This window comes from Anas platyrhynchos, chromosome 26, assembly GCF_047663525.1.
Source record: "Anas platyrhynchos isolate ZD024472 breed Pekin duck chromosome 26, IASCAAS_PekinDuck_T2T, whole genome shotgun sequence".
Lineage (NCBI taxonomy): Eukaryota > Metazoa > Chordata > Aves > Anseriformes > Anatidae > Anas > Anas platyrhynchos.
The window spans coordinates 2214248-2237331 of NC_092612.1; the positions used below are offsets into that span (position 1 = coordinate 2214248).

General features: G+C 50.1%; 5 protein-coding genes and 1 pseudogene across 6 annotated transcripts; 3 read left to right on the forward strand and 3 right to left on the reverse strand.

The window, feature by feature from the left end:
• The first annotated feature begins 257 nt into the window (after window positions 1–257).
• LOC139999465 (feather keratin 4-like) lies at window positions 258–1214 on the forward strand. The gene has a single exon (XM_072027841.1). It carries the CDS (start codon window positions 397–399, stop codon window positions 760–762), a length of 366 nt encoding a protein of 121 aa, XP_071883942.1. The 5' UTR covers window positions 258–396; the 3' UTR covers window positions 763–1214.
• LOC139999461 (feather keratin 4-like) lies at window positions 972–3705 on the reverse strand. Its single transcript, XM_072027837.1, has 2 exons — window positions 3576–3705; window positions 972–3334 (listed from the first exon to the last, which is right to left on the reverse strand). The coding sequence occupies exon 2, from the start codon at window positions 3311–3313 to the stop codon at window positions 2948–2950; it is 366 nt and encodes a 121-aa protein (XP_071883938.1). The 5' UTR covers window positions 3314–3334; window positions 3576–3705; the 3' UTR covers window positions 972–2947.
• LOC119713901 (uncharacterized) lies at window positions 1862–17471 on the forward strand. 2 transcript variants are annotated; one of them, XM_072027831.1, is made up of 2 exons: window positions 1862–2030; window positions 16397–17471. In XM_072027831.1, the coding sequence occupies exon 2, from the start codon at window positions 16419–16421 to the stop codon at window positions 17121–17123; it is 705 nt and encodes a 234-aa protein (XP_071883932.1). In that variant the 5' UTR covers window positions 1862–2030; window positions 16397–16418; the 3' UTR covers window positions 17124–17471. The 2 variants fall into 2 exon arrangements, with proteins under 2 accessions (XP_071883932.1, XP_038024081.2); XM_038168153.2 differs by lacking the exon at window positions 1862–2030 and adding an exon at window positions 15778–15905.
• LOC139999466 (feather keratin 4-like) lies at window positions 4270–5307 on the forward strand (annotated as a pseudogene).
• LOC139999456 (uncharacterized) lies at window positions 5065–12795 on the reverse strand. Its single transcript, XM_072027832.1, has 2 exons — window positions 12675–12795; window positions 5065–12057 (listed from the first exon to the last, which is right to left on the reverse strand). The coding sequence occupies exon 2, from the start codon at window positions 12033–12035 to the stop codon at window positions 11331–11333; it is 705 nt and encodes a 234-aa protein (XP_071883933.1). The 5' UTR covers window positions 12036–12057; window positions 12675–12795; the 3' UTR covers window positions 5065–11330.
• A 4472-nt stretch (window positions 17472–21943) lies between the features above and the next one.
• LOC139999515 (feather keratin 4-like) lies at window positions 21944–22946 on the reverse strand. The gene is made up of 2 exons (XM_072027967.1): window positions 22817–22946; window positions 21944–22575 (listed from the first exon to the last, which is right to left on the reverse strand). Exon 2 carries the CDS (start codon window positions 22552–22554, stop codon window positions 22189–22191), a length of 366 nt encoding a protein of 121 aa, XP_071884068.1. The 5' UTR covers window positions 22555–22575; window positions 22817–22946; the 3' UTR covers window positions 21944–22188.
• Between the last annotated feature and the right edge of the window lie 138 nt (window positions 22947–23084).

Below are 23084 nucleotides of genomic sequence, written 5' to 3' on the forward strand. Positions count from 1 at the left end.
CGCTCCTCTCGGGCACTGCCTGCTCAGCACCACGCATTTGGCCCGCCAAGCGGAAAGGGGAGGGAAGCCAGCAAAGGGGCCTGTGCTGGTCCGGACAGGGGATGCTGACTCAGGGAGGGCAGGAGCAGGACAGCCTGGCCTCGGCAGGAGGGAGTGCCGCCTCTGCCCATTGGCCCAGCAGGCGCTGCGCAATGGCGGGGCCTGGATAAAAGCTCGGCCTGCGCGGGGCTCTCGCAAGCACTGCTCTGACCGCCTTCTCCTTGGGGAACAGGGTAAGTCTGCGAGCGCTTCTCCTCCTGCCGCTGGCCCCTGCGCCTCAGCCTGGGCAGCTGCCATCTACGGCTCCCTCGCATCGCACTCTGTGCCCTCTTGCAGAGCACCGTCCAATCCCGCAAGATGGCTTGCTACGACCTGTGCCCGCCGAAAACCAGCGTCGCTGTCCCCCAGCCCATCGCTGAGAGCTGCAACGAGCTGTGCGCGCGGCAGTGCCCCGACTCGACGGCCTTCATCCAGCCGCCCCCCGTTGTCGTCACCTTCCCCGGCCCCATCCTCAGCTCCTTCCCCCAGCAAGCCGTGGTGGGCTCCTCCGGAGCACCCGCCTTTGGGGGCTCCCTGGGGCTGGGGGGCCTCTACGGCGCGGGGGCCACCCAGGGCTCGGGGGGCCTCTGCACCTTTGGCAGGCCCTACGCTTCTCCCGCCTGCAGCCCCTACCTCTTGCCGCGCTACAGCAAGAAGCTGTGGGACACCTGTGGGCCCTGCTAAAGCCACGCCCTGCCCCAGACCCCCTGCCAGCTGCCGCAACGCATGGCTGAGCTCGTGGGCACGGGGCGCTGAGGAGCGCTGAGCATCTCCAGCCCCAGCCAAGGCCTGGGCAGCTGGCTGTGCCGGCCCCTTCGGCCTCTCGCACCCTATTCTACTCCTCCTTCCTCCACGGCCAGGGCCTTGCGCCCGGCCTGCCCTCTGCTCTCCCACTCTCTCTTCCCCCCTCCTGCTCTCCGCAGCAAGAGCAGGACCCTTCAAGGCCTGTGGGGCCCATGGGCCAAGCCCTCCCGAGCTGCACTGCCACACCGCCGGGGCTTGCGCAACCAGAAGCCACGCTCTGGAGAAGATCCTCTGTCCCCCCAACATGCCACAGCCAGCCTCGCTGGCTCCTGCTCCAGCTCTCTGTCCACTTCTCCTGCCGTGCCGGGCACAATAAAGGTTTCCTGCATCCACTCCTCTCTCTCTTCCTCTCTCTGTGTTCCGAGTCAGGAAAGCAGCCCTGGGGGGCAGGGGGCGTAGTGGAGGCTGCGGGGGAGGGCACACGCTGGTGCTGGGAGGCCCAGGGCATTAGGGCAGAGAGCAGGAGAGGTGCTGGCAGTTCTGCTTTGCCTGGCCTTCTCCGCCCGGGAGCGCGACCAGCTCTGCCAAGTGGAGCTGCTCCGCAGAAGCGAGGCACCGTCTCGGGCAAGAAGCGCAGAGGAAGAGGCCGGAGAGCAGGGATGGCTGAGCGCTGCGCGCGGTGAGTGCATGGCCGGTCCCTTGCTGGAGGACAGCCTTGCAGAAATGGCCGTGGGGCTGGTGGCCGCCCACTGGAGCAGGAGCCAGCAACGTGCCTTGGGGCCGTGAGAGCTCCCCCCTGCTCCTGATCATTGGCAATAGGGTTAGCAGCAGCCATAAGACGTAAGGGCGCTGAGCATGGGTCGCCCCTCCCCTTCTGTCTCCCCCTTTGTGGCCCCAGGCTGAGGTGACACCTCTTCCCAGGCAAGCCTCCTGCTGGCCCTGGGATTAAGCCCATCAGTGTTAGCACAAAGCCCACGTGCTGGATCCTTGGGTGTGGTGACGCCCGTTAAGGAAGAGGGAAGTGGCACAGCTCAGGGAACACTGGCTATAAAACGAAGCGGCAGCAAGCCCCATGTGGCACTCAGGCTGGAGCTGCTGCTGCTGCTGGCTGGCTGGCTGGCTGGCTTGCTGGCTGGCTGGCAGGAAGAAGCCTCTGCTCCCTCGGTGCTCAGGGCTGCGGGCGGTGTTGTCTTCTTCCTTGGAGTAGAGTGAGTTCTTTCCGGTCAAGACTGGCTCTAGCCTGTGGTGCTGGTGTGGTGGTGATTAGTAAGGATTTGGCAGAGGGTCCGCATGACTGAACCGTCTAGGAAATGCAAGAATCCTAGATAATAAGGAAGCCGAGCTGGTTCCTAGAAGTTTGGTTTGACTGCAAGCCGTGCTAATTGTATAGAAATTGCCTGCTAAAGATAAGCTCTGCTAACTGCTGGGCTGTGAGGGAAAAGCTCAGAGCTGAACGGTGCCCTGGGAGAAGTTCGGCTTGGCTCTTTGGGAGAAGCTCTTTCTTCAGCTACGGGAGTGTGTAAGCCCGGGAGCGGGCTGGGCAGGGAAGTGGTTTGGACAAGGCTTAAGCTTCGTTCAGGTGGCGCTGCGTGGAGGCGGCAGTTAGCGTGCTGCTGCTCCTCGCTCGGGGTTCCCCTCTGTTTCAGGACCTTGTGTGGAGCGTCTGGAGGCGGCCGTGCTGGAGGCGGGGAGCAGGCTGCTTCCAGGCAGGGCCCTGGGAGATGGGCTGCAGCCCTCAGTGTGGGAGGCAGGGCTGCCAGGGGCTTTGTCCAGGGCGCCCCGGCGCTTTGGGGGGCTGGGAGAGCGAAGGGGCCATGTGCAGGCGGAGGGAGCCCTGGAGCCCCCGCGGGGCCTGGGAAGGAAAGGCGGAGAGGCAGGCATTGGATGCAGGCTTGCTTTATTGTCAAGGCAGGAAAGGACACAAGCACAGAGGCGCAAGCAAGGCCCAGGCAGGCCGGTGGTGCCTGGGGCTTCCAGAGAGGCGTTCTTCCTTCAGGCTTCTGCCAGGCGCTGGCCGGCCCAGGGCCAAGAAAGGGCCCTGGGGGGCAGCACCGGAGGAGTCACATGTCTGTGCAGAGGAGGAGGAGGAAGGACGAGGAGGAGAAGAGGTGGCACGGGCGTGGCTTTAGCAGGGCCCACAGGTGTCCCACAGCTTCTTGCTGTAGCGCGGCAAGAGGTAGGGGCTGCAGGCGGGAGAAGCGTAGGGCCTGCCAAAGGTGCAGAGGCCCCCCGAGCCCTGGGTGGCCCCCGCGCCGTAGAGGCCCCCCAGCCCCAGGGAGCCCCCAAAGGCGGGTGCTCCGGAGGAGCCCACCACGGCTTGCTGGGGGAAGGAGCTGAGGATGGGGCCGGGGAAGGTGACGACAACGGGGGGCGGCTGGATGAAGGCCGTCGAGTCGGGGCACTGCCGCGCGCACAGCTCGTTGCAGCTCTCAGCGATGGGCTGGGGGACGGCGACGCTGGTTTTCGGCGGGTACAGGTCGTTGCAAGCCATCTTGGTGTGAGAGAGCTGAGCCTGCAATGCAAAGCCCCCAGGGCCGGTGCTGTGAGTGAGGAGATGCCCTGGCAGAGCAGGGCCCGTGCCCCAGCCAGGGGGCTCCCTCCTCAGCCCGCCCCGGCTCTCCACGCCTGCTCCCTGCGTGCCCGCGGCCCTCGCCTGCCCCCACGGAGCCCCTCTGCCCACAGCGCCTCCGGCAGAGCTCTCGTGGCCAGGGAGCCCCACACCGGCCCCTGCCCGACGAGGCCCCGCCACCCACCCTTTTCCCGAGCAGAGCCAGGCAGGAGCGGCGGATGCCAGCGCTTGCCCAGGACCACGCTTTTATGGGGGCCGGAGAGCGCGGGGAGGAGCTGGCCGCGCTGGGGGCACGTGGCCCGTGGTGGCCGAGCCATGGCCTCCTCCCTGTGCGCCACGGGGCTGTTGTGCTGACGCCGGTTCCTCGCCAGCCCCCACCCGCTCCCTCAGCCCCTGCAATTACCCTGCTCGGACGCTCGCCAGCCTTCACCTAATGGGCAAATTAGCCCCGCTGCCGTCTCATCCCCTGCGTGCCTAAGAGGGCATGCAGCGTGACACAGGCGGGCTGCCAGCACCCTGCGTGCCGCAGCTCTTCCCCAGGGGCTTGGTCTCGGGGTGGCCGCGTGCGCGCTGTGGAGAGCCCCAGGGCAGAGCGGGGTCGTGGCGCTGGGCAAGGAGCAGCCACACGCCAGCGCCTCCATGACGTACGCACTGCAGTTGTTATCTCCAGAGGGGCGAGGTGACGAAACGCCAAATCAAAGGCGCTCCTCTCGGGCACTGCCTGCTCAGCACCACGCATTTGGCCCGCCAAGCGGAAAGGGGAGGGAAGCCAGCAAAGGGGCCTGTGCTGGTCCGGACAGGGGATGCTGACTCAGGGAGGGCAGGAGCAGGACAGCCTGGCCTCGGCAGGAGGGAGTGCCGCCTCTGCCCATTGGCCCAGCAGGCGCTGCGCAATGGCGGGGCCTGGATAAAAGCTCGGCCTGCGCGGGGCTCTCGCAAGCACTGCTCTGACCGCCTTCTCCTTGGGGAACAGGGTAAGTCTGCGAGCGCTTCTCCTCCTGCCGCTGGCCCCTGCGCCTCAGCCTGGGCAGCTGCCATCTACGGCTCCCTCGCATCGCACTCTGTGCCCTCTTGCAGAGCACCGTCCAATCCCGCAAGATGGCTTGCTACGACCTGTGCCCGCCGAAAACCAGCGTCGCTGTCCCCCAGCCCATCGCTGAGAGCTGCAACGAGCTGTGCGCGCGGCAGTGCCCCGACTCGACGGCCTTCATCCAGCCGCCCCCCGTTGTCGTCACCTTCCCCGGCCCCATCCTCAGCTCCTTCCCCCAGCAAGCCGTGGTGGGCTCCTCCGGAGCACCCGCCTTTGGGGGCTCCCTGGGGCTGGGGGGCCTCTACGGCGCGGGGGCCACCCAGGGCTCGGGGGGCCTCTGCACCTTTGGCAGGCCCTACGCTTCTCCCGCCTGCAGCCCCTACCTCTTGCCGCGCTACAGCAAGAAGCTGTGGGACACCTGTGGGCCCTGCTAAAGCCACGCCCTGCCCCAGACCCCCTGCCAGCTGCCGCAACGCATGGCTGAGCTCGTGGGCACGGGGCGCTGAGGAGTGCTGAGCATCTCCAGCCCCAGCCAAGGCCTGGGCAGCTGGCTGTGCCGGCCCCTTCGGCCTCTCGCACCCTATTCTACTCCTCCTTCCTCCACGGCCAGGGCCTTGCGCCCGGCCTGCCCTCTGCTCTCCCACTCTCTCTTCCCCCCTCCTGCTCTCCGCAGCAAGAGCAGGACCCTTCAAGGCCTGTGGGGCCCATGGGCCAAGCCCTCCCGAGCTGCACTGCCACACCGCCGGGGCTTGCGCAACCAGAAGCCACGCTCTGGAGAAGATCCTCTGTCCCCCCAACATGCCACAGCCAGCCTCGCTGGCTCCTGCTCCAGCTCTCTGTCCACTTCTCCTGCCGTGCCGGGCACAATAAAGGTTTCCTGCATCCACTCCTCTCTCTCTTCCTCTCTCTGTGTTCCGAGTCAGGAAAGCAGCCCTGGGGGGTGTAGCGGAGGCTCTGGGGTGGGCACACACTGATGCTGAGTGACCCATGGTCCTCTTGGCCCTTTAAGTGTGAGGGGAGCAGTCATGGCAGAAGGGGCTTTTTTTTTGTGCAGTGGGTTAGGACAGAGAGCAGGATAGGTGTTGGGTATAAAGCAAAAATTCAGAAAGACTGAAGTCGCACTAATGCTGGATCTCCTGTGTCCTGGCAGGAAGGAACGACGAAGCCTCTGCTCCCTCAGTGGTCAATCTGTCTGCAGCATTGCCTTCCTTTGAGCACTCAATAAGCTCTTTCTTGTTAGTACCTCATGGTGGTCTGTTTCTGTTTCTTCCACAGTACCCACCCTCTCTCAGCTCCTGTAATTACCTTTTTGGGATGCTCATCTGCACCTCTGAATCTCCCATTCTCCCTGCCTCTTGCCTGTCCTCCTTACTCTCCTCCTTTATGAGGCTGTGTACACCAGAGGGCCTGGTAAAACCAACCTCACAGGTCGCATATTTTTTAGACATTTGTAGGTGTTACTGATCCCAAAAGACATATCTATTTGTATTTTCTAAAATGTTTTGGTCTTCCTTTCTCAATATTTGTTCTTATATCTACTTTCTTGGATTGCATGTGGTCCTTTTTATATCCTGCTTACCTTTTAATGGTTCACTTATTTTCTTTCTCTCTCTCTCATTTTATTTTTTTTTCTTGGAACATATATTTAGTGTTTGAACTTTAATTCTGATAATTGCAATTTGCAAAATTACAAACAAAATTCTGTGCATAATCTTGTTGGTGTTTTTTAGTCTTGTCACCCTCATCTTTTATTGTTTTCTGATTTTGTTTTACTTGTCTTTCCCAATAAATCTCTTTTTCTTGTTTGTTGTTTTTTTTTCCTTGTTTTTTTTTTTTTTTTTTTTTTTCCCTTTTTGTTTTCTTTTTTCCATATGTAGCCTATTGTGTATTCATCTGGATCTGTATTTGTCCATAAGGCTGAAGACTCTCTGCTTATTTGCCACAGTGGCAAGACTCTCTGCTTATTTGCCACAGCCAGTTTTCCCTGTATCCTTTCAGCAACATGGTACATTCCTTCTTGTCGTAGTTTCTAGTATCAATCATTTTGAGTAGTGCTTTTTATTCTGTGTCAGTTAAGTATTTAGTAATGAGAGAGAGACAGATTTGGAGATCTTGTGTCTCCATCTTGTTCATATTTACCTCCTTTTCAATTTTTTAAGTTCAAAAATTACCTCCTGCATCTTACTGCTGTACATTTTTTTTCTCCTTTCTCCTGTGATATCTATAGTTGATTTTCATTGTCATACAGTAATCTATATTCTTTAGAATGCATAATGAGTTACCTCTGGGTGATGCTCCTGGTATTTTATAAAACCTTCACTTTCTGCATCCACTATGAAAACAGGTTCAGAATATTCTCTAGTAATAATATTTGACACACAGCTACAGTTTAAAGAGTTGTTTTAAGATGATAATAACTCCAGACTATTAAAATACTGCTGCTTCTTATTTAAAGTGCAGGAATGATATTCGTTTTTTAAAACATCCCCTTTCAACTCTCTTAATCTCACTTCTTTATCATCCAGCTTTACAACTTCACCCTTCCTAGTTGCTTAAAAATCTACAGAGACAATGGAAAGAACGGTAAGCTTGTAATGCAGGATCCATGCTCCTGCTCAAGATGTTTGTTGACACGCTGGGAGAAGTGCAGACTGCTCTGGATGACACAAAAGGGAAAGTAGGGCAGAGACAGAGCTGGCCAGCTCCAGTGGCTACAGACCATATTCTGATTAGGGGAGCAATAGGGCTCTCTGTTTAGCCTGATGCTATTACTCACCCCTGGGACACGCACATTGCATTATAACAAAACAGTCTACTTGCATAAATCATTAGTCAGTGTTTCTAAACTGCTTTGATATCCTTTGTTCCTTAGAAGCCTGAGAAAATCTGTAGTAATCACTTTTTTTTTTTCTTTTTTTTCCCACGGGAACCCCCATAAGACATTTTAGAATTGGAAGAACATTTAAATAACAATGTTTTTATACAGAAAGTAAGGCTAGCTAGTGAAGAGAGGAAATGGAGGTCTTGGATGTGGGGAGGGCTTGTTGCCCAGAGAGAGTAATAAGGCACAACTTGCTCTGACTTGTAAACATCATGGTAAACTATAAATGTGGGCAAGGAAGTCATCCTTAAAGAGTGGGTAAAATGTAGACTGCAGTTCACTTTCTATGCCTGAAGAGAGACTTTTGTCTTCCCCTGCAATAAATGCAAGGCAGGGCTTATTGGAAAACACTGATTTTTAGCCAGCAGTTGTTTCTACTTTCTTCCCCAGCCACAAGTCTTACCAAATTCCAAGGAGAAAAAAAAAAATAAATCAGAAATCTAATCCATTTTTTTACATGAAGAGAAAAAAAAAAAAAAAAAAAGATGACTCAAGATGTATCAAAACTAGAAATATTCAGCATAGGTACTGCAGGCATTAAGTCCAGATCAGCAGCTCTGGGCATCTTCTCAGTGTTGCCAATTGGAAGAATCCATAGAATATCTTGGACATGGGTAAAAACATTAGAGTTGGAATAGAAAATACAGGCTATCCTCTGTAAAAGCATAGAGGGGAGGGGAAAGATAAACAATCACAAATGTATGTAAAGTTTCTTTCTGCAAAGTATAGATTTAAATACAGATATTTTTTCATCTGATACACACCATGTGTGACATCTGATTGAGATTTTTTTTAATGATGTAAAAGAAAAGCTGTGTTAATGTTGACCCATGACAGCCAGGATTTCCAATGGTGTTCTAATTAAAGTAATGGCATGCACCACCTTGATACCTGTACATAAAAGTGATGTAATTGTGTAACACTGAAGTGTCTAAATCACTAACACATTTTCATACATTAACATGACATTAAATATTAGCTAGGTTGAACACCAATTAAAGTTTGTGAAATCACTACATCGTACTTTTTTTTTTTTTTTCAAGTAGTCCCAGAACATACTTGGTAAGGTTTAATGTCAACATTATCTAACAAAAAACTGCATCTGCTTTTTTGCTTTTCTCCTTGGAGTCGTACCTGTTTTGGTTCATCTTGGGCAGGGGTGGGACTTTACGTACATCTGGCTGGTGATTTCTTTGACTTGCTAACACAAATCACTGTCAGCAGAACAGTGGGCTCCTTTAAAGCTGAATTTCAATGCACATTTAAACTCTTGTAGTGAAGCAAAATTATTTTTTTATGTATGATTGAGCTGGCACATTTATAGGTAGATCAAAAGACTGTTCCTCTCTGTGGAAAGCTGTTGGTGAATAACAGTGTGTACTGTAGGATCTCTGTTAATATTCATGATCACTCAAAACTCATCTGAGGTGAACAAGGTCTGTTAAAGTTAGGGATGGAAAACTCAGATTCCTAGGTAGTCCTATGCTAAGCTTCATTCTTCCTGCAACAAGGTTACCAGATAAATTTTGAGGGCTGTTAAGGAAAAATGTGCATGTCAGCCAAAGCTGAGTCTTACAAAATCTTTGAGCAGACCTACTTATGACAAATTCATGAAGGACAAGGTAACATGTAGAGTCAGCTTAATGCACATGGTAATTCCAGTCAGGTCACTGTAATGATAGTAGGAATTACACTAGCCAATTAAGAACTAAGATTAAAGAAATCCATCACATGATATGAGAATTTGAATAAAATTATAACTATGACAACCACAAAAATTTCAACATACAGAACTGTTAAACAATTTCTGTTAGCAGCCAAGCGCCAAATGAGTTTCAAATCCTGAAGTCATGCCAAGAAACTCTATATAAGGTTTAGCCCCTGAGTACGTTCAGGCATTTTTTGTGGCTTATTCACCTCGCTGAGCTTAGTGAGTATGGTTTTTAGATTTCTTGTGTTTTCTATAGGCATACCCAGATTTTGAGCAGCATTAGGTGGTTTATCTCTGTCACTATTCTGTTAGTGAAAGCAAGGGTGAATGCAGGATTAGGGGGAATGGGTGCGAATGCAGAAACTCATTCCTCATAAACAAAATTTGGATATTCTTAGCCAAGAAGGTTAAAAATCACAGATGAAAACAATGTTATTTCAGATCATTATTTTAATATTCTATGAAGTTTAAGATGCATCTAATAAATGATCACTTTTTCGGCTGTGTTCAGTGGCATTCCAGGGGAAACACTCCTATTTTAAGCAAAGCCACATCTTGGGGCTTGCAGTCTGACCTTCATCCTGCAAGATGGCTTCCTATGACCTGTACTCACTGAAAACCAGTGTTGCCATCCCCCAGCCCATCTCTGAGAGCTGCAACGAGCTGTGTGCGCAGCAGTGCCCCGACTCAACAGCCTTCATCCAGCCACCCCCCCCCCATCGTCATCACCTTCCCTGGCCCCATCCTCAGATCCTTCCCCCAGCAATCTGTGGTGGCCTCCTCCAGAGCACCCGCCTTTGGGGGCTCTTCCACCTCTGGGGCATGCATTGGCCTGGGGAGCCTCTGCAGTAGGACTCTATATGACTCTGGGGCACTTTTTGGCTGCAGGTCAGGGAGCTCAGCCCTCTCCACCCTCAGAAACAGGTACTCCAGCCCCTTCTCCTCCCACTTCTACTCCCACTGGTACAGCCAGCTCTTCTAAAGTAGCTGCAGGCCAAGGCAGCAGGAGCATCCCTGTTGATGACGCATTAAACACTACAGATTATCTAAATTCCTTCTGTCTCATTTCTCATTTTATGCTGGTTGAGGATATTTCTCACAGATTAATTTAAAAAATGCAGGATTTTAAACTATATCAATGAAGTTTATGTAGTTTTCCTCCAACTTTCACTGTCTTTGCAGTTTTGATGCACAATGCAATCAGATTTCTGCTCCCCCAGACGCAGTCATGTCTTTGTAACAGTCTTACAGGTTGGGAAGTTCAGCTCTTGGTATCAGGTTTCCATACCCATCACTGAAAGGCAAAATAGCTCACAAAGCTTGCACAAATCCCACTCTTAACGTTGGTGGGCTTTTCCTCTTGTTCCTTTGTCTACTGCTGTCTTACAACAACAAGAACAGTTAACAGGTCTATGAACTCATCTGAGCTTAACACACAATTAATTCACAATATGCATCCTGTCCTTCAAAGGATAATATACCAGGAAAACTTGTAAAAGATGAAATTAATAAAATAAAATAAAATAAAATAAAATAAAATAAAATAAAATAAAATAAAATAAAATAAAATAAAATAAAATAAAATAAAATAAAATAAATATTTCCTGCACAGGAAAAAAAAACAAACCACACACACACACAACAACACCATGATGTGTGTGTGTTTTGTTTCAACATAAAAACACAAATGCAGAAACTGATGTGTAAGCCATTTTAAGGCCACTGAGAGTTCTGCAGAATACTTATTGACTAAAGTCGTGCAAAACAATAATCATTATTATTATTAGTAGTAGTAATAATAATAAATTAAATGGACACACCTAAGAATTGCATGAAAGGCTGAACAACAGTTCATTTTTTCACATGACATTTGGGTTCCTGAGGGAACCCAGATACAATGTCACTGTACAAGAGCTAATTTTGCTCCCAGAGGAGTCTGAGGGACAAATGAAAACCAAGGAGTCTCACATGCAACACCACGGGACTTTATTGTGACAGGGAAGCATAGCAGGCAAATACAGAAACTCAAGGTGATCCAAGAGGAAAGGCATGATGCAAGTACTGCGTCGTGGGTACTGGTGCCCTGCTCAGGGCCCCAGGGCCAGTCGAGGTGGCAGGAGGCTGCAGGGGACGCTGAGGAGGCAGCCAGGGCACACTGTGGCACAGGGCAGTGGGACAACGGGCACACAGCAACCTCCAGTCCCCGTGCCCCAGCAGATGATGGGTGCTGCTGGTCCCCAGGGCTCTTGCTCCATGTCCCCATGCCAGGGTCCTTGCTTCAGGGCTGTCGCTGGCTCTGGGCATGGCTGTGGTGGCCTTAGAAAGACCCACAGCTACCACGGCGGGACCTTCTCCACCTGGTACCAGGGAGGCAATAGCCCATGCCACAGGAGGAGGGGCCAGAGCTGTAGGACCTGCCAAAATTGCCGAAGCCACTAGAGCCATACAGCCCCCCGTAGCCCAGGGAGCCCCCATAGCTCAAGTCATCCCCATAACCTAGGCAGCTCCCATAGCCCTGGGAACCGCCGTAGCCCCCCAGGCCAAAGGAGCTCCCATAGCCCTGGGAACCGCCGTAGCCCCCCAGGCCAAAGGAGCTCCCATAGCCCTGGGACCCGCCGTAGCCCCCCAGGCCAAAGGAGCCCCTATAGCCCTGGGAGCTGCCATAGCCCCCCAAGCCCAGAGAGCCCCCGTAGCCCTGGACCCCCCCCAGGCCAAAGGAGCCCCCAAAGCCTTGGGACCCTCCAAAACCAAAGGGGCCCCCATAGCCCAGGGAGCCCCCATAGCCCAGGTTGCTTCGGGAGCTGAAGGAGCCTCCCAGAGTGGTCGGGCCCGAGGATCCCACAATGCTCTCCTGAGGAAAAGAGCTGAGCACAGGGCCCGGGACTGTCACCACCGCCGGTGGGGGGATGATCACAGCTCTGGAGGGGGGACACTGCTGCACGCAGGGCTCGTTGTAGCTCTCGGCAATTGGCTGAGGGCAGGTCACCCCGTACGGTCTGTAGGACTCCATGGAGCAAGACATCCTTCTTGTGATGGTTGTGAGTCTGCAGTGCACAGTAGAAAGCAGGTTTAAGGTAAATGGACAAGCCTTAGAGCTGCACTATGAGGAGATGAACCAAGATTTCTAATTGTTGGATGCATTTCTGAATCAGCAGAAGTTAAGAGTGAATGTACATATATAACAAATGAAACTCTTTCTTGTATCAACTGCCTTTATTTTATCTTTAACCTTTAATCTTATCATGACCAGCTTTGTTAAAAATCTGATGTGAAACAGAAATTATGTTCTGGAGAAATTACTAGTGCCAGACTGCAGTTACTCAGTGATCTGTCTCCAGCATTTTGTACTGCTGAGGAAGCGCTCTCAAGGTATAAGAACCAGAGAAAAAGAAGTCAGTATGAATAGGCGAAAAATCTCATTGCCTTATGTGTTAATTCAGGCTTCCTAAGACACTTCAAGTATTTGTATTTTTCTAGTTTGAAGATTTACTTCCTCTCCTAATGCAGTGACTCCTGATGTTCTCTCTGGACAGATTCATTTTCAGCATGAAACAAAGGGCATAAGTCTGTGATCACAAATGCAGGAATCATCTCCATTGCAAAAGCATTGTAAAAATAAAAAGTAATGGTAGTAGAAAGACTAAGTGGAAACCATGCTTACCTTGTTTGCTGCAGAGACTGAGGCAAGAGAAGTGGATAGAAGGGCTGCAGGTAACATGAGCTTTTATATGCTTCTTCAGCTGGTGTCTTTAAGCCATCATTTGTGCCTCTGGTCCTAATTTGTTACAAAACAAACATGATAGTGGGAGCTTTCATATTGCCTTGTCAGCACTGTCCCTCCCAAGAGTTACTATGGGTGTGATACAATGCTGATGACAATCAGTTATCTGTGATTTTCATTTTAGAGGATTTATGAAACTTGCATCCAAAGGGTGGCATCCTGTACAGTCATTGACTGAAAGCCAGAGCAAGAAACACGCGTCATGTTAGTCCCATTTTAATGTTTGGAATAGTACCTGCATGGCATGGGGCCCTTTCTGTGCCATGTGCAAGAACTAGGTGAAGGTCATCCAATGTGAGCTAGACATTCAGCTCTGAGAAGACACAAGTTCTCCTCACACAGAATCATGGAAGGATTCAGTTTGGAATGGACCTCTGGAGGTCATCTGTTCCACGCCCCGGGCTCAAGTGTTTCCAGATGTTCAGGTGGAGCCTTCTGTGTCCCAGTTTGTGCCCATTTCCTCTTGTCCTCTTCTTGCAGTTTGTTGGGGATCTGTAAACATTCTGACAGATCAGGGCAAAGGGCTGATGTTTTGCAGGCTCACTCCTGATGGAATAGGTATTGTGGTCAGACACCACCTTGGTGTCTTTTGGTTGGGTACTGACAGGGTGGTCAGGCACTGGAACAGGCTCCCCAGGGCAGTGTTCATAGCAACAAGCCCGCTGGAGTTTAAGAAGTATTTGAACACTGCTCTCAGACGTAGGATTGGATTCTTTGGTGGTCCTGTATGGAGCCAGAAGTTTGACTTGATATGGGCCATTGTGGGTCCCTTTCAACTTGGGAGATTCTGTGATTCTATGATTTGTATTGCTAGTAACGACAAGAGAGCAATAGGACATGACAAAGTTTCTAGCTTGTTTTAAGCTTTTTGTTTTCTCTGTAACTAATTCAGGCAGGGAGATCTGTGTCTGATTTAATGCATTTCCAGTGACATACGGGAATGATACAGTCTCGTTGTTGCTATAAATATTAACTAAAACCCAGTGGAGCTGGCATTCATCTATTGAAAACTCTTCCAACATCATTCACTCAATTCTGCTGAGACAATTCAGATGACACCCGGTTAAAAGAGGAGTGGCTAATCTGAGAATGGCTGCTCTAGAGAAGCAGAAAAGGCCTTTTTGATGCCATCAGAACTGTTAATGGGGTCTCTGTCTAAAGCTTATAACCACTTGAAAATTTAATTTGGAATCTCACCTTATGCAAGTTAGAAATACATTTCAAAACAATCCTTATTTATTTATTTATTTATTTATTTTTAATCCCCATCCCAGAAGTACTGAGCACTTAAGAAAAAATGGGAAATTAAAATATATCCCTTTTAATAGTATTTTATTAATGGGATAATTCTGTGGTATCACACAATTATTTGCGAATCTGTTGTTTTCTAATTTAACAATATTTCAAAAGATAGGCTATAAATGACCTCTAAATTGTTAAATAGATGTACCTTTGAAGTGTCATCAGGATTTGCTGATAATAATGACAGGCACCTAGAAGATAATGACTTTAAGCTGCTTCACAAACACTCATTAATACTTAATGCTTGCAATTTCTGTTATAATCATACTAAATGAAGAAGGGCAGGATTTAGAAGCTCCCTTGTTATGAAACAGCATCATTCAAAAATATGCCAACCAACGTCACTCATTTTGCTTCCATAATCAGGCAGTGATTTTTAAATTTGACACTTGCAACGATTTAATTTTCATTCATAATGTCAAGCTCTTTATTCTATTAGATATTAACAAGTTTGGGGAGATTACGATGTCCATGCTACAGATGCAAATAGTAGCTTCATCTCCTTTTATGAGCCTGTATTTTGGTAATATGCCTGAAATGTCTAATATCTTAAATTCTAAGGAAAAAATAAGAGCCCCCTTAAAGGTTGCCTGAATTTTCAGACTGAACAAGTTATTCTCCCATGTTCTGAAAAACAAAGGGTCTCAAACTGATGTCCTAAATTCTCTGCTCTCTTAGTCTCCAGATCTCATGCTGTCACCCCTACATGACCCCCTCTCTTATACATGAAGCCATACATTATGACACAAGCACTTCGTCCACACACCTCTAAATTGATGCTCTTGCACAAGATTTGCATGCTGATGGTAGCACGTCTGTGTAGAACAATCCTACAACAATCGAATATGAATTTTTAGTAGGTGTTTGTGAAGCCTCTTATCATTCCTTGGAAGATCTGGAACATCTTCCAAGTGGCGATGCTTTGCCACTCCTTCTATACTTGAATATTTGTTGTTCTTCACTCTAAAGGTCTTGAGAGAGATATACAAAAAAAAAAAAAGTTTGTTCTTTTTGATAATTTTTTTAAACGATCTCTCCTCCAAATTCTCCAAATTTCTGATAGAGGTAGTTGCTATGTAAATTAAAGTAGTTTATTCAATTCATTCACTCCAGTAGCAACAATATTTACCACTGTATCTCTAGATATCTCTTATGGTCTTCCCTGAGTGCATTACACTGCAGGAAATCAACAGAGCTAGTGATTGGTCTACAATGAGATATTCCAGACCACAGACCCAAATTATTCAAAAGACCCATCATTTCCTATCCTATGATGCAAATTCAGATGTCAGATTGGATTTGCCACACTGAGCAGCCCAAATGATGACAGTCATTGTAAGTACACGATCTGAAAAAAAAAAAAAAAAAAAAAAAAAGTAAAACCTTTATATAGCAAATATTGACTAGTAGCAAACATTATCTGTGGCTTGTTTTTAACCAGTAAGCCACATAGTAGTCATGTTACATAAAACATATATGTGTTATATAAAACTTAAAGTGTACTTAAATAACAGATCCACCAATGCTGGTGTTGGGCATTAGATGACTGCAAGATCCCATCATTCATAAATCCAATGCCCATGACTTGGTACTGGCATTGTATCACACCATTTTTTTCACAGATGGGAGTGGCAGTGCAAAGCAAGCAAAAATAAATCCCTCAATATCAAGGTTGTTTCGTTACTATGTAAGACCTAAGGCACAAAGGGTGTATCATATCCTGTAAGCAGTCTGAGAAACGTATAAAAGCTCTCCATACTCCAAGCCTCACTATCCACTTCTCCTGGCATATTCTCCTTGGTGAACAGGGTAAGTCCTATTTGGCTCAACCTCTGTCCTTCTATAACTTTTTTCAATCAATGCTACATCATATGTGATGCTATGGAATGGCAGGCTTGGAGAACTGCAAGTGTTGGAAGGTCTCCTTACAACAAAATGGGCAATTTTATAATGTCATTTTCACTATCCATTTCCCAGGCATTTTAGTTCCAATTCAGGAGCTACATGCACTAGGAAACTTTAAAGTATCACAGGGAGCATAATAAATACATCTTGTGGTAGCATTTGCCCCATAAGAACAAATGTTTCCACTTAGAAGTTGGGTGCTACTAGAGAAGCAATATGAACCTAGAGAAATGACTGGCTATAACTGACACTTCCTCTCTTAACCTACTGTAAATATACTAGCAAATTTTAGTCTGTTTAAGCTGTGCTTATAAATTAGATTCGTTAGATTCCTCATAGTGCAGCTCTAAGGCTTGTCCATTTACCTTAAACCTGCTTTCTACTGTGCACTGCAGACTCACAACCATCACAAGAAGGATGTCTTGCTCCATGGAGTCCTACAGACCGTACGGGGTGACCTGCCCTCAGCCAATTGCCGAGAGCTACAACGAGCCCTGCGTGCAGCAGTGTCCCCCCTCCAGAGCTGTGATCATCCCCCCACCGGCGGTGGTGACAGTCCCGGGCCCTGTGCTCAGCTCTTTTCCTCAGGAGAGCATTGTGGGATCCTCGGGCCCGACCACTCTGGGAGGCTCCTTCAGCTCCCGAAGCAACCTGGGCTATGGGGGCTCCCTGGGCTATGGGGGCCCCTTTGGTTTTGGAGGGTCCCAAGGCTTTGGGGGCTCCTTTGGCCTGGGGGGGGTCCAGGGCTACGGGGGCTCTCTGGGCTTGGGGGGCTATGGCAGCTCCCAGGGCTATAGGGGCTCCTTTGGCCTGGGGGGCTACGGCGGGTCCCAGGGCTATGGGAGCTCCTTTGGCCTGGGGGGCTACGGCGGTTCCCAGGGCTATGGGAGCTCCTTTGGCCTGGGGGGCTACGGCGGTTCCCAGGGCTATGGGAGCTGCCTAGGTTATGGGGATGACTTGAGCTATGGGGGCTCCCTGGGCTACGGGGGGCTGTATGGCTCTAGTGGCTTCGGCAATTTTGGCAGGTCCTACAGCTCTGGCCCCTCCTCCTGTGGCATGGGCTATTGCCTCCCTGGTACCAGGTGGAGAAGGTCCCGCCGTGGTAGCTGTGGGTCTTTCTAAGGCCACCACAGCCATGCCCAGAGCCAGCGACAGCCCTGAAGCAAGGACCCTGGCATGGGGACATGGAGCAAGAGCCCTGGGGACCAGCAGCACCCATCATCTGCTGGGGCACGGGGACTGGAGGTTGCTGTGTGCCCGTTGTCCCACTGCCCTGTGCCACAGTGTGCCCTGGCTGCCTCCTCAGCGTCCCCTGCAGCCTCCTGCCACCTCGACTGGCCCTGGGGCCCTGAGCAGGGCACCAGTACCCACGACGCAGTACTTGCATCATGCCTTTCCTCTTGGATCACCTTGAGTTTCTGTATTTGCCTGCTATGCTTCCCTGTCACAATAAAGTCCCGTGGTGTTGCATGTGAGACTCCTTGGTTTTCATTTGTCCCTCAGACTCCTCTGGGAGCAAAATTAACTCCCTAGTGTGCTGAGTTAACTTATCAGAAAATCTGCCCTGCTCCATGTCTTTTCAAATTGTAGAATGAAATTTTAATTGAGATCCTTAAGGCGTCAGCATTGTGTTAATGAATATTTGTTTAGCAATTCAGAAGTCATTATCTTCCCCAAGGTTTAGAACAGGAGGGGTAATTGTTATTGCTCTGAGGATTTCTGGTGACACCTCAAAGGTCCCCTAATCACTACATAATTTAGTAACCAATTACCCCTTAATTTCAGTATTCCTAAACAAACAAGCAAACAAAGGGAGAATCATACATAGTTTTCTTATCTAATTTGTTAATTTTTAATGTTTTTGCTGTTATTTACTGACATTTTTCTTAATGTTAATTCTCCATAGAGTGAAAAATGAGTCAGGAAAATAATAGAGGAGGTTGCTGGGATTTTATGAGCTCTAAGGAACTGGAACAGCAAGAGATGAAAGGACATTGCCTGTAAGACAGGATTAGATTTCCCCACCTGTTTTACCCACTGTTTGTTAGCCAGGAATGAATATTTAATATTGTTCTGAAAGAAGTGTGGCTAAGGAAAAACACCTTATCAGAAAACAGGTATTACTCACAGTTTACATGTGTCTTTAATTATCTCCTCACTGATTGTTACGGTATGATTTAAATGAAGATCTGCCTGGTACTGACAACTTATAAATTGACAAATTTATCCAAAAAAAAGAGCTCAAAAGAAAAGAAGAAAGGAAAAACATCAGAGGATATGTTTATGATGCACCATAAGTTTAATGAGCAAGAAGTAGAATAACTAAAAAATAAAATAAAATATACAGCACAGGAAAGCAATAGGTTTCAATTTGGATAAAACTAATTATACATTTCAAGGCAATGCTTTACAGCTGGACACCCAATGCCAATATGCAGCAATCAAAGTTACATTTTTTCACCTCATTGATAACAGAGAAAGGCATTAAATCAGAAATGCCAAGCTCCTGCAGTCCCATTAGCTCAGGGAAAAGCTGAGGGTGGTCAGCTAGCGTAAGGCCATGGTCGTGAACTCTGTCCTGTGTCTGGATCGTGCTTTTAAGCTTCTGGTTCCTTTCCTCTGTGGTTTTTCCTTGGGGCTTTAGCACGGCCCACAGCTCCCACGGCGGTTGTAGCGACGGTAAGACCTCCCATAAAGGCCACCCAGGCCTGAATAGCCAAGGCCCCCGAGTCCCAAGGAGCTGCCAGAGGAGATGGGGACCCCCCCAGCACTGAGAGCATCCCCCACAGCTGCAGATGCCGAGGATCCCACAGTGGTGTTCTGGGGAAAGGAGCTGAGGATGGGGCCGGGCAGGGTCACCACCACGGGAGAGGGCTGGATCACATAAGTTGAGTCCTGGCACTGTCGCACACAGGGCTCGTTGCAGCTGTTGGCAAGCGGGGTTGGGCCACAGGGATTGGAAGGACAGAGGTCATAACAGGACATGGCTGTGGGATGGAGGTAAATCTGAAACACAGAGAAGACAGTAAGTACAGGAAAAAATTGTAATTATAGTTGTGTAACTGAGCTGCTGAGATGCTGGAGAGTACCAAAAGCTAACTAGAGACTGTGGGGAGAAAATAATGATGTGTTAGTCTTGGATCGAAAGGGGATTTCAGTGAAACCCAGACTAGTCTCCATTACAGAGGACAGCTCAAGGGGCAGTTCTGCCTGATCCTGAGCAGTCCCTGGTAGCTCATTTCTCACAATACTCCCTAGGTTGTATGGAACCTGCAGTAGGTAGGAAGTAAGGGTCAGTATTTGTGATGTCCTGACCATACAGTTATGAGAAATTTTGTCCCATGTTGTGATTTGTTCCACAATAGAGAGAAGAAGATAAAATTCCTCAGCAGGGATAAGTGAGGAGCATAACCTGATAATGTGGCAGTATCCTCTCCGCACATAAGCTTGCCTCTTAAACAGCAAAACAACAAATATTTTGCCTAACACTTACTCTTCCCCTGTCCTTTTTGTGCTTATTTCCTCGTATATCAGTCTTGAAGAGAAAGCAACTTTCAGCCTGTTTATTAAAGAAAGAAATGGAAGCTGACATTGTCCCATATTATTTGATAAGAAAAAATAGATGGGAGCTGTGCTGATATTTCAGTTACAGGCTACTGAGGTGCTGCTATGTAGATCTAGTGCCAAAGTATACAGAACATTTTAGAAGGAGACAATTCAAATGTTTTTGATCCCAAAGTACTTAGGCATGGAGAAGGATTATTTTTCCTGGTATCCTGGTGCAAGAAAGTATATACTTTCAATATTGCTCAGCAAGCTTTTGAAAAATTCAAGTCCACATACCTCTCTACCTTCAGATAAAGCTCCAAGAGCCAAAAATCTCTGTGCAGGTTCTCCACACCCAATTCTAGTTGCTAAGCAATTCACATGCAGTGATTTCAGCATCTTGGGACTGAATGCTCCAGTGACCCAACAGAAAAATGAGTGATGTCCTGTGCCCAGCAATTGCCACCCTTCAAAGACCAGCTGCCTCCCTGCATGGGAAGAGCTACTTGCAGGTCTCCCACACACATTGATGAAGAGCATAAACCTTAGACTGCTATAAAACAGGCCAGTGTAAAAATAAAAAATCATTCAGGACATAGAAAGATTCAGACTTACCCTTTCACCAAGGAGAATTAAATAGATGTGGATGGCAGCAACTTGCACTGTGCTGGCTTTTATACTCTGTCCCTGAGTGCCTGAGGACTTTTGCTAAAGACTTCTTCTATGCAAAATATTCCCAGCTGATGATTTATTTTTCCTTGCTGTTGCCTTGTTTTAATTTCCTCATCATAACATATACATTCCACTATAGAAGTTTCTTTTATCTTAAACATCTTATGAGCCCTGTTAATTCCTGGTCAGATCAACTGATTCATCTCAGCTACTAAGGAAATGATTTTGCATCCTAAGGAAAATATATGCCGTGCACATCATTTGACAGAGATGAATAAATATATTAGGAAAGATGCATATGATAAAAACTCCCCCGTGACTTCCCCCTCGCACTTTACAAAGACCATAAGTTGCTCACACCTCTGGCTCTGACTTGGAACCAGAGCAATTTCCTCTCAAGCAGCCATGCAGCTGCACACACTCAGATAACCATGTTGCTACAGAAAACCCTTAGCAGAGTTGATTCCACTTTAGCACCCTCAAAAGTACTTCCAGGGAATTATTATTTAAGGGAAAATATTATTTTACTTCCTTGACTCAGGAGACAGGATGAAAGAGTGTCGGAAGTTTTATCTATTCATTTAACATAAGCTAGTGCATTTCCGTGAAGGAATTTGAGATCCAGGTCTTCAATTTGGAGACTGAGCATCAACATCCTTAATCTAAGGAGTCTGCAGTTTTAACTTTATTCCTACATCAGACTCTAGGAAAAACAGCTCAGGTCAAATTGAGGATGCATGTGAATTTTTGGCTAGTCAGAGACACCGACACTCAAAGTTTTGAGCAGGCTTACCTATGGGGTCATTAAAGTCACAAGTTTTACATGTGCAGCCACATAAATCTTTTCCCGTTAAGGAAGAGGGAAGTGGCACAGCTCAGGGAACACTGGCTATAAAACGAAGCGGCAGCAAGCCCCATGTGGCACTCAGGCTGGAGCTGCTGCTGCTGCTGGCTGGCTGGCTGGCTGGCTTGCTGGCTGGCTGGCAGGAAGAAGCCTCTGCTCCCTCGGTGCTCAGGGCTGCGGGCGGTGTTGTCTTCTTCCTTGGAGTAGAGTGAGTTCTTTCCGGTCAAGACTGGCTCTAGCCTGTGGTGCTGGTGTGGTGGTGATTAGTAAGGATTTGGCAGAGGGTCCGCATGACTGAACCGTCTAGGAAATGCAAGAATCCTAGATAATAAGGAAGCCGAGCTGGTTCCTAGAAGTTTGGTTTGACTGCAAGCCGTGCTAATTGTATAGAAATTGCCTGCTAAAGATAAGCTCTGCTAACTGCTGGGCTGTGAGGGAAAAGCTCAGAGCTGAACGGTGCCCTGGGAGAAGTTCGGCTTGGCTCTTTGGGAGAAGCTCTTTCTTCAGCTACGGGAGTGTGTAAGCCCGGGAGCGGGCTGGGCAGGGAAGTGGTTTGGACAAGGCTTAAGCTTCGTTCAGGTGGCGCTGCGTGGAGGCGGCAGTTAGCGTGCTGCTGCTCCTCGCTCGGGGTTCCCCTCTGTTTCAGGACCTTGTGTGGAGCGTCTGGAGGCGGCCGTGCTGGAGGCGGGGAGCAGGCTGCTTCCAGGCAGGGCCCTGGGAGATGGGCTGCAGCCCTCAGTGTGGGAGGCAGGGCTGCCAGGGGCTTTGTCCAGGGCGCCCCGGCGCTTTGGGGGGCTGGGAGAGCGAAGGGGCCATGTGCAGGCGGAGGGAGCCCTGGAGCCCCCGCGGGGCCTGGGAAGGAAAGGCGGAGAGGCAGGCATTGGATGCAGGCTTGCTTTATTGTCAAGGCAGGAAAGGACACAAGCACAGAGGCGCGAGCAAGGCCCAGGCAGGCCGGTGGTGCCTGGGGCTTCCAGAGAGGCGTTCTTCCTTCAGGCTTCTGCCAGGCGCTGGCTGGCCCAGGGCCAAGAAAGGGCCCTGGGGGGCAGCACCGGAGGAGTCACATGTCTGTGCAGAGGAGGAGGAGGAAGGACGAGGAGGAGAAGAGGTGGCACGGGCGTGGCTTTAGCAGGGCCCACAGGTGTCCCACAGCTTCTTGCTGTAGCGCGGCAAGAGGTAGGGGCTGCAGGCGGGAGAAGCGTAGGGCCTGCCAAAGGTGCAGAGGCCCCCCGAGCCCTGGGTGGCCCCCGCGCCGTAGAGGCCCCCCAGCCCCAGGGAGCCCCCAAAGGCGGGTGCTCCGGAGGAGCCCACCACGGCTTGCTGGGGGAAGGAGCTGAGGATGGGGCCGGGGAAGGTGACGACAACGGGGGGCGGCTGGATGAAGGCCGTCGAGTCGGGGCACTGCCGCGCGCACAGCTCGTTGCAGCTCTCAGCGATGGGCTGGGGGACGGCGACGCTGGTTTTCGGCGGGTACAGGTCGTTGCAAGCCATCTTGGTGTGAGAGAGCTGAGCCTGCAATGCAAAGCCCCCAGGGCCGGTGCTGTGAGTGAGGAGATGCCCTGGCAGAGCAGGGCCCGTGCCCCAGCCAGGGGGCTCCCTCCTCAGCCCGCCCCGGCTCTCCACGCCTGCTCCCTGCGTGCCTGCGGCCCTCGCCTGCCCCCACGGAGCCCCTCTGCCCACAGCGCCTCCGGCAGAGCTCTCGTGGCCAGGGAGCCCCACACCGGCCCCTGCCCGACGAGGCCCCGCCACCCACCCTTTTCCCGAGCAGAGCCAGGCAGGAGCGGCGGATGCCAGCGCTTGCCCAGGACCACGCTTTTATGGGGGCCGGAGAGCGCGGGGAGGAGCTGGCCGCGCTGGGGGCACGTGGCCCGTGGTGGCCGAGCCATGGCCTCCTCCCTGCGCGCCACGGGGCTGTTGTGCTGACGCCGGTTCCTCGCCAGCCCCCACCCGCTCCCTCAGCCCCTGCAATTACCCCGCTCGGACGCTCGCCAGCCTTCACCTAATGGGCAAATTAGCCCCGC

Bases quoted from the DNA above. Each gene is read 5' to 3' on its own strand.
- LOC139999461 (XM_072027837.1), bottom strand. From the start codon at position 3,313: ATGGCTTGCAACGACCTGTACCCGCCGAAAACCAGCGTCGCCGTCCCC.
- LOC139999456 (XM_072027832.1), bottom strand. From the start codon at position 12,035: ATGTCTTGCTCCATGGAGTCCTACAGACCGTACGGGGTGACCTGCCCT.
- LOC139999515 (XM_072027967.1), bottom strand. From the start codon at position 22,554: ATGGCTTGCAACGACCTGTACCCGCCGAAAACCAGCGTCGCCGTCCCC.
- LOC119713901 (XM_072027831.1), top strand. From the start codon at position 16,419: ATGTCTTGCTCCATGGAGTCCTACAGACCGTACGGGGTGACCTGCCCT.
- LOC139999465 (XM_072027841.1), top strand. From the start codon at position 397: ATGGCTTGCTACGACCTGTGCCCGCCGAAAACCAGCGTCGCTGTCCCC.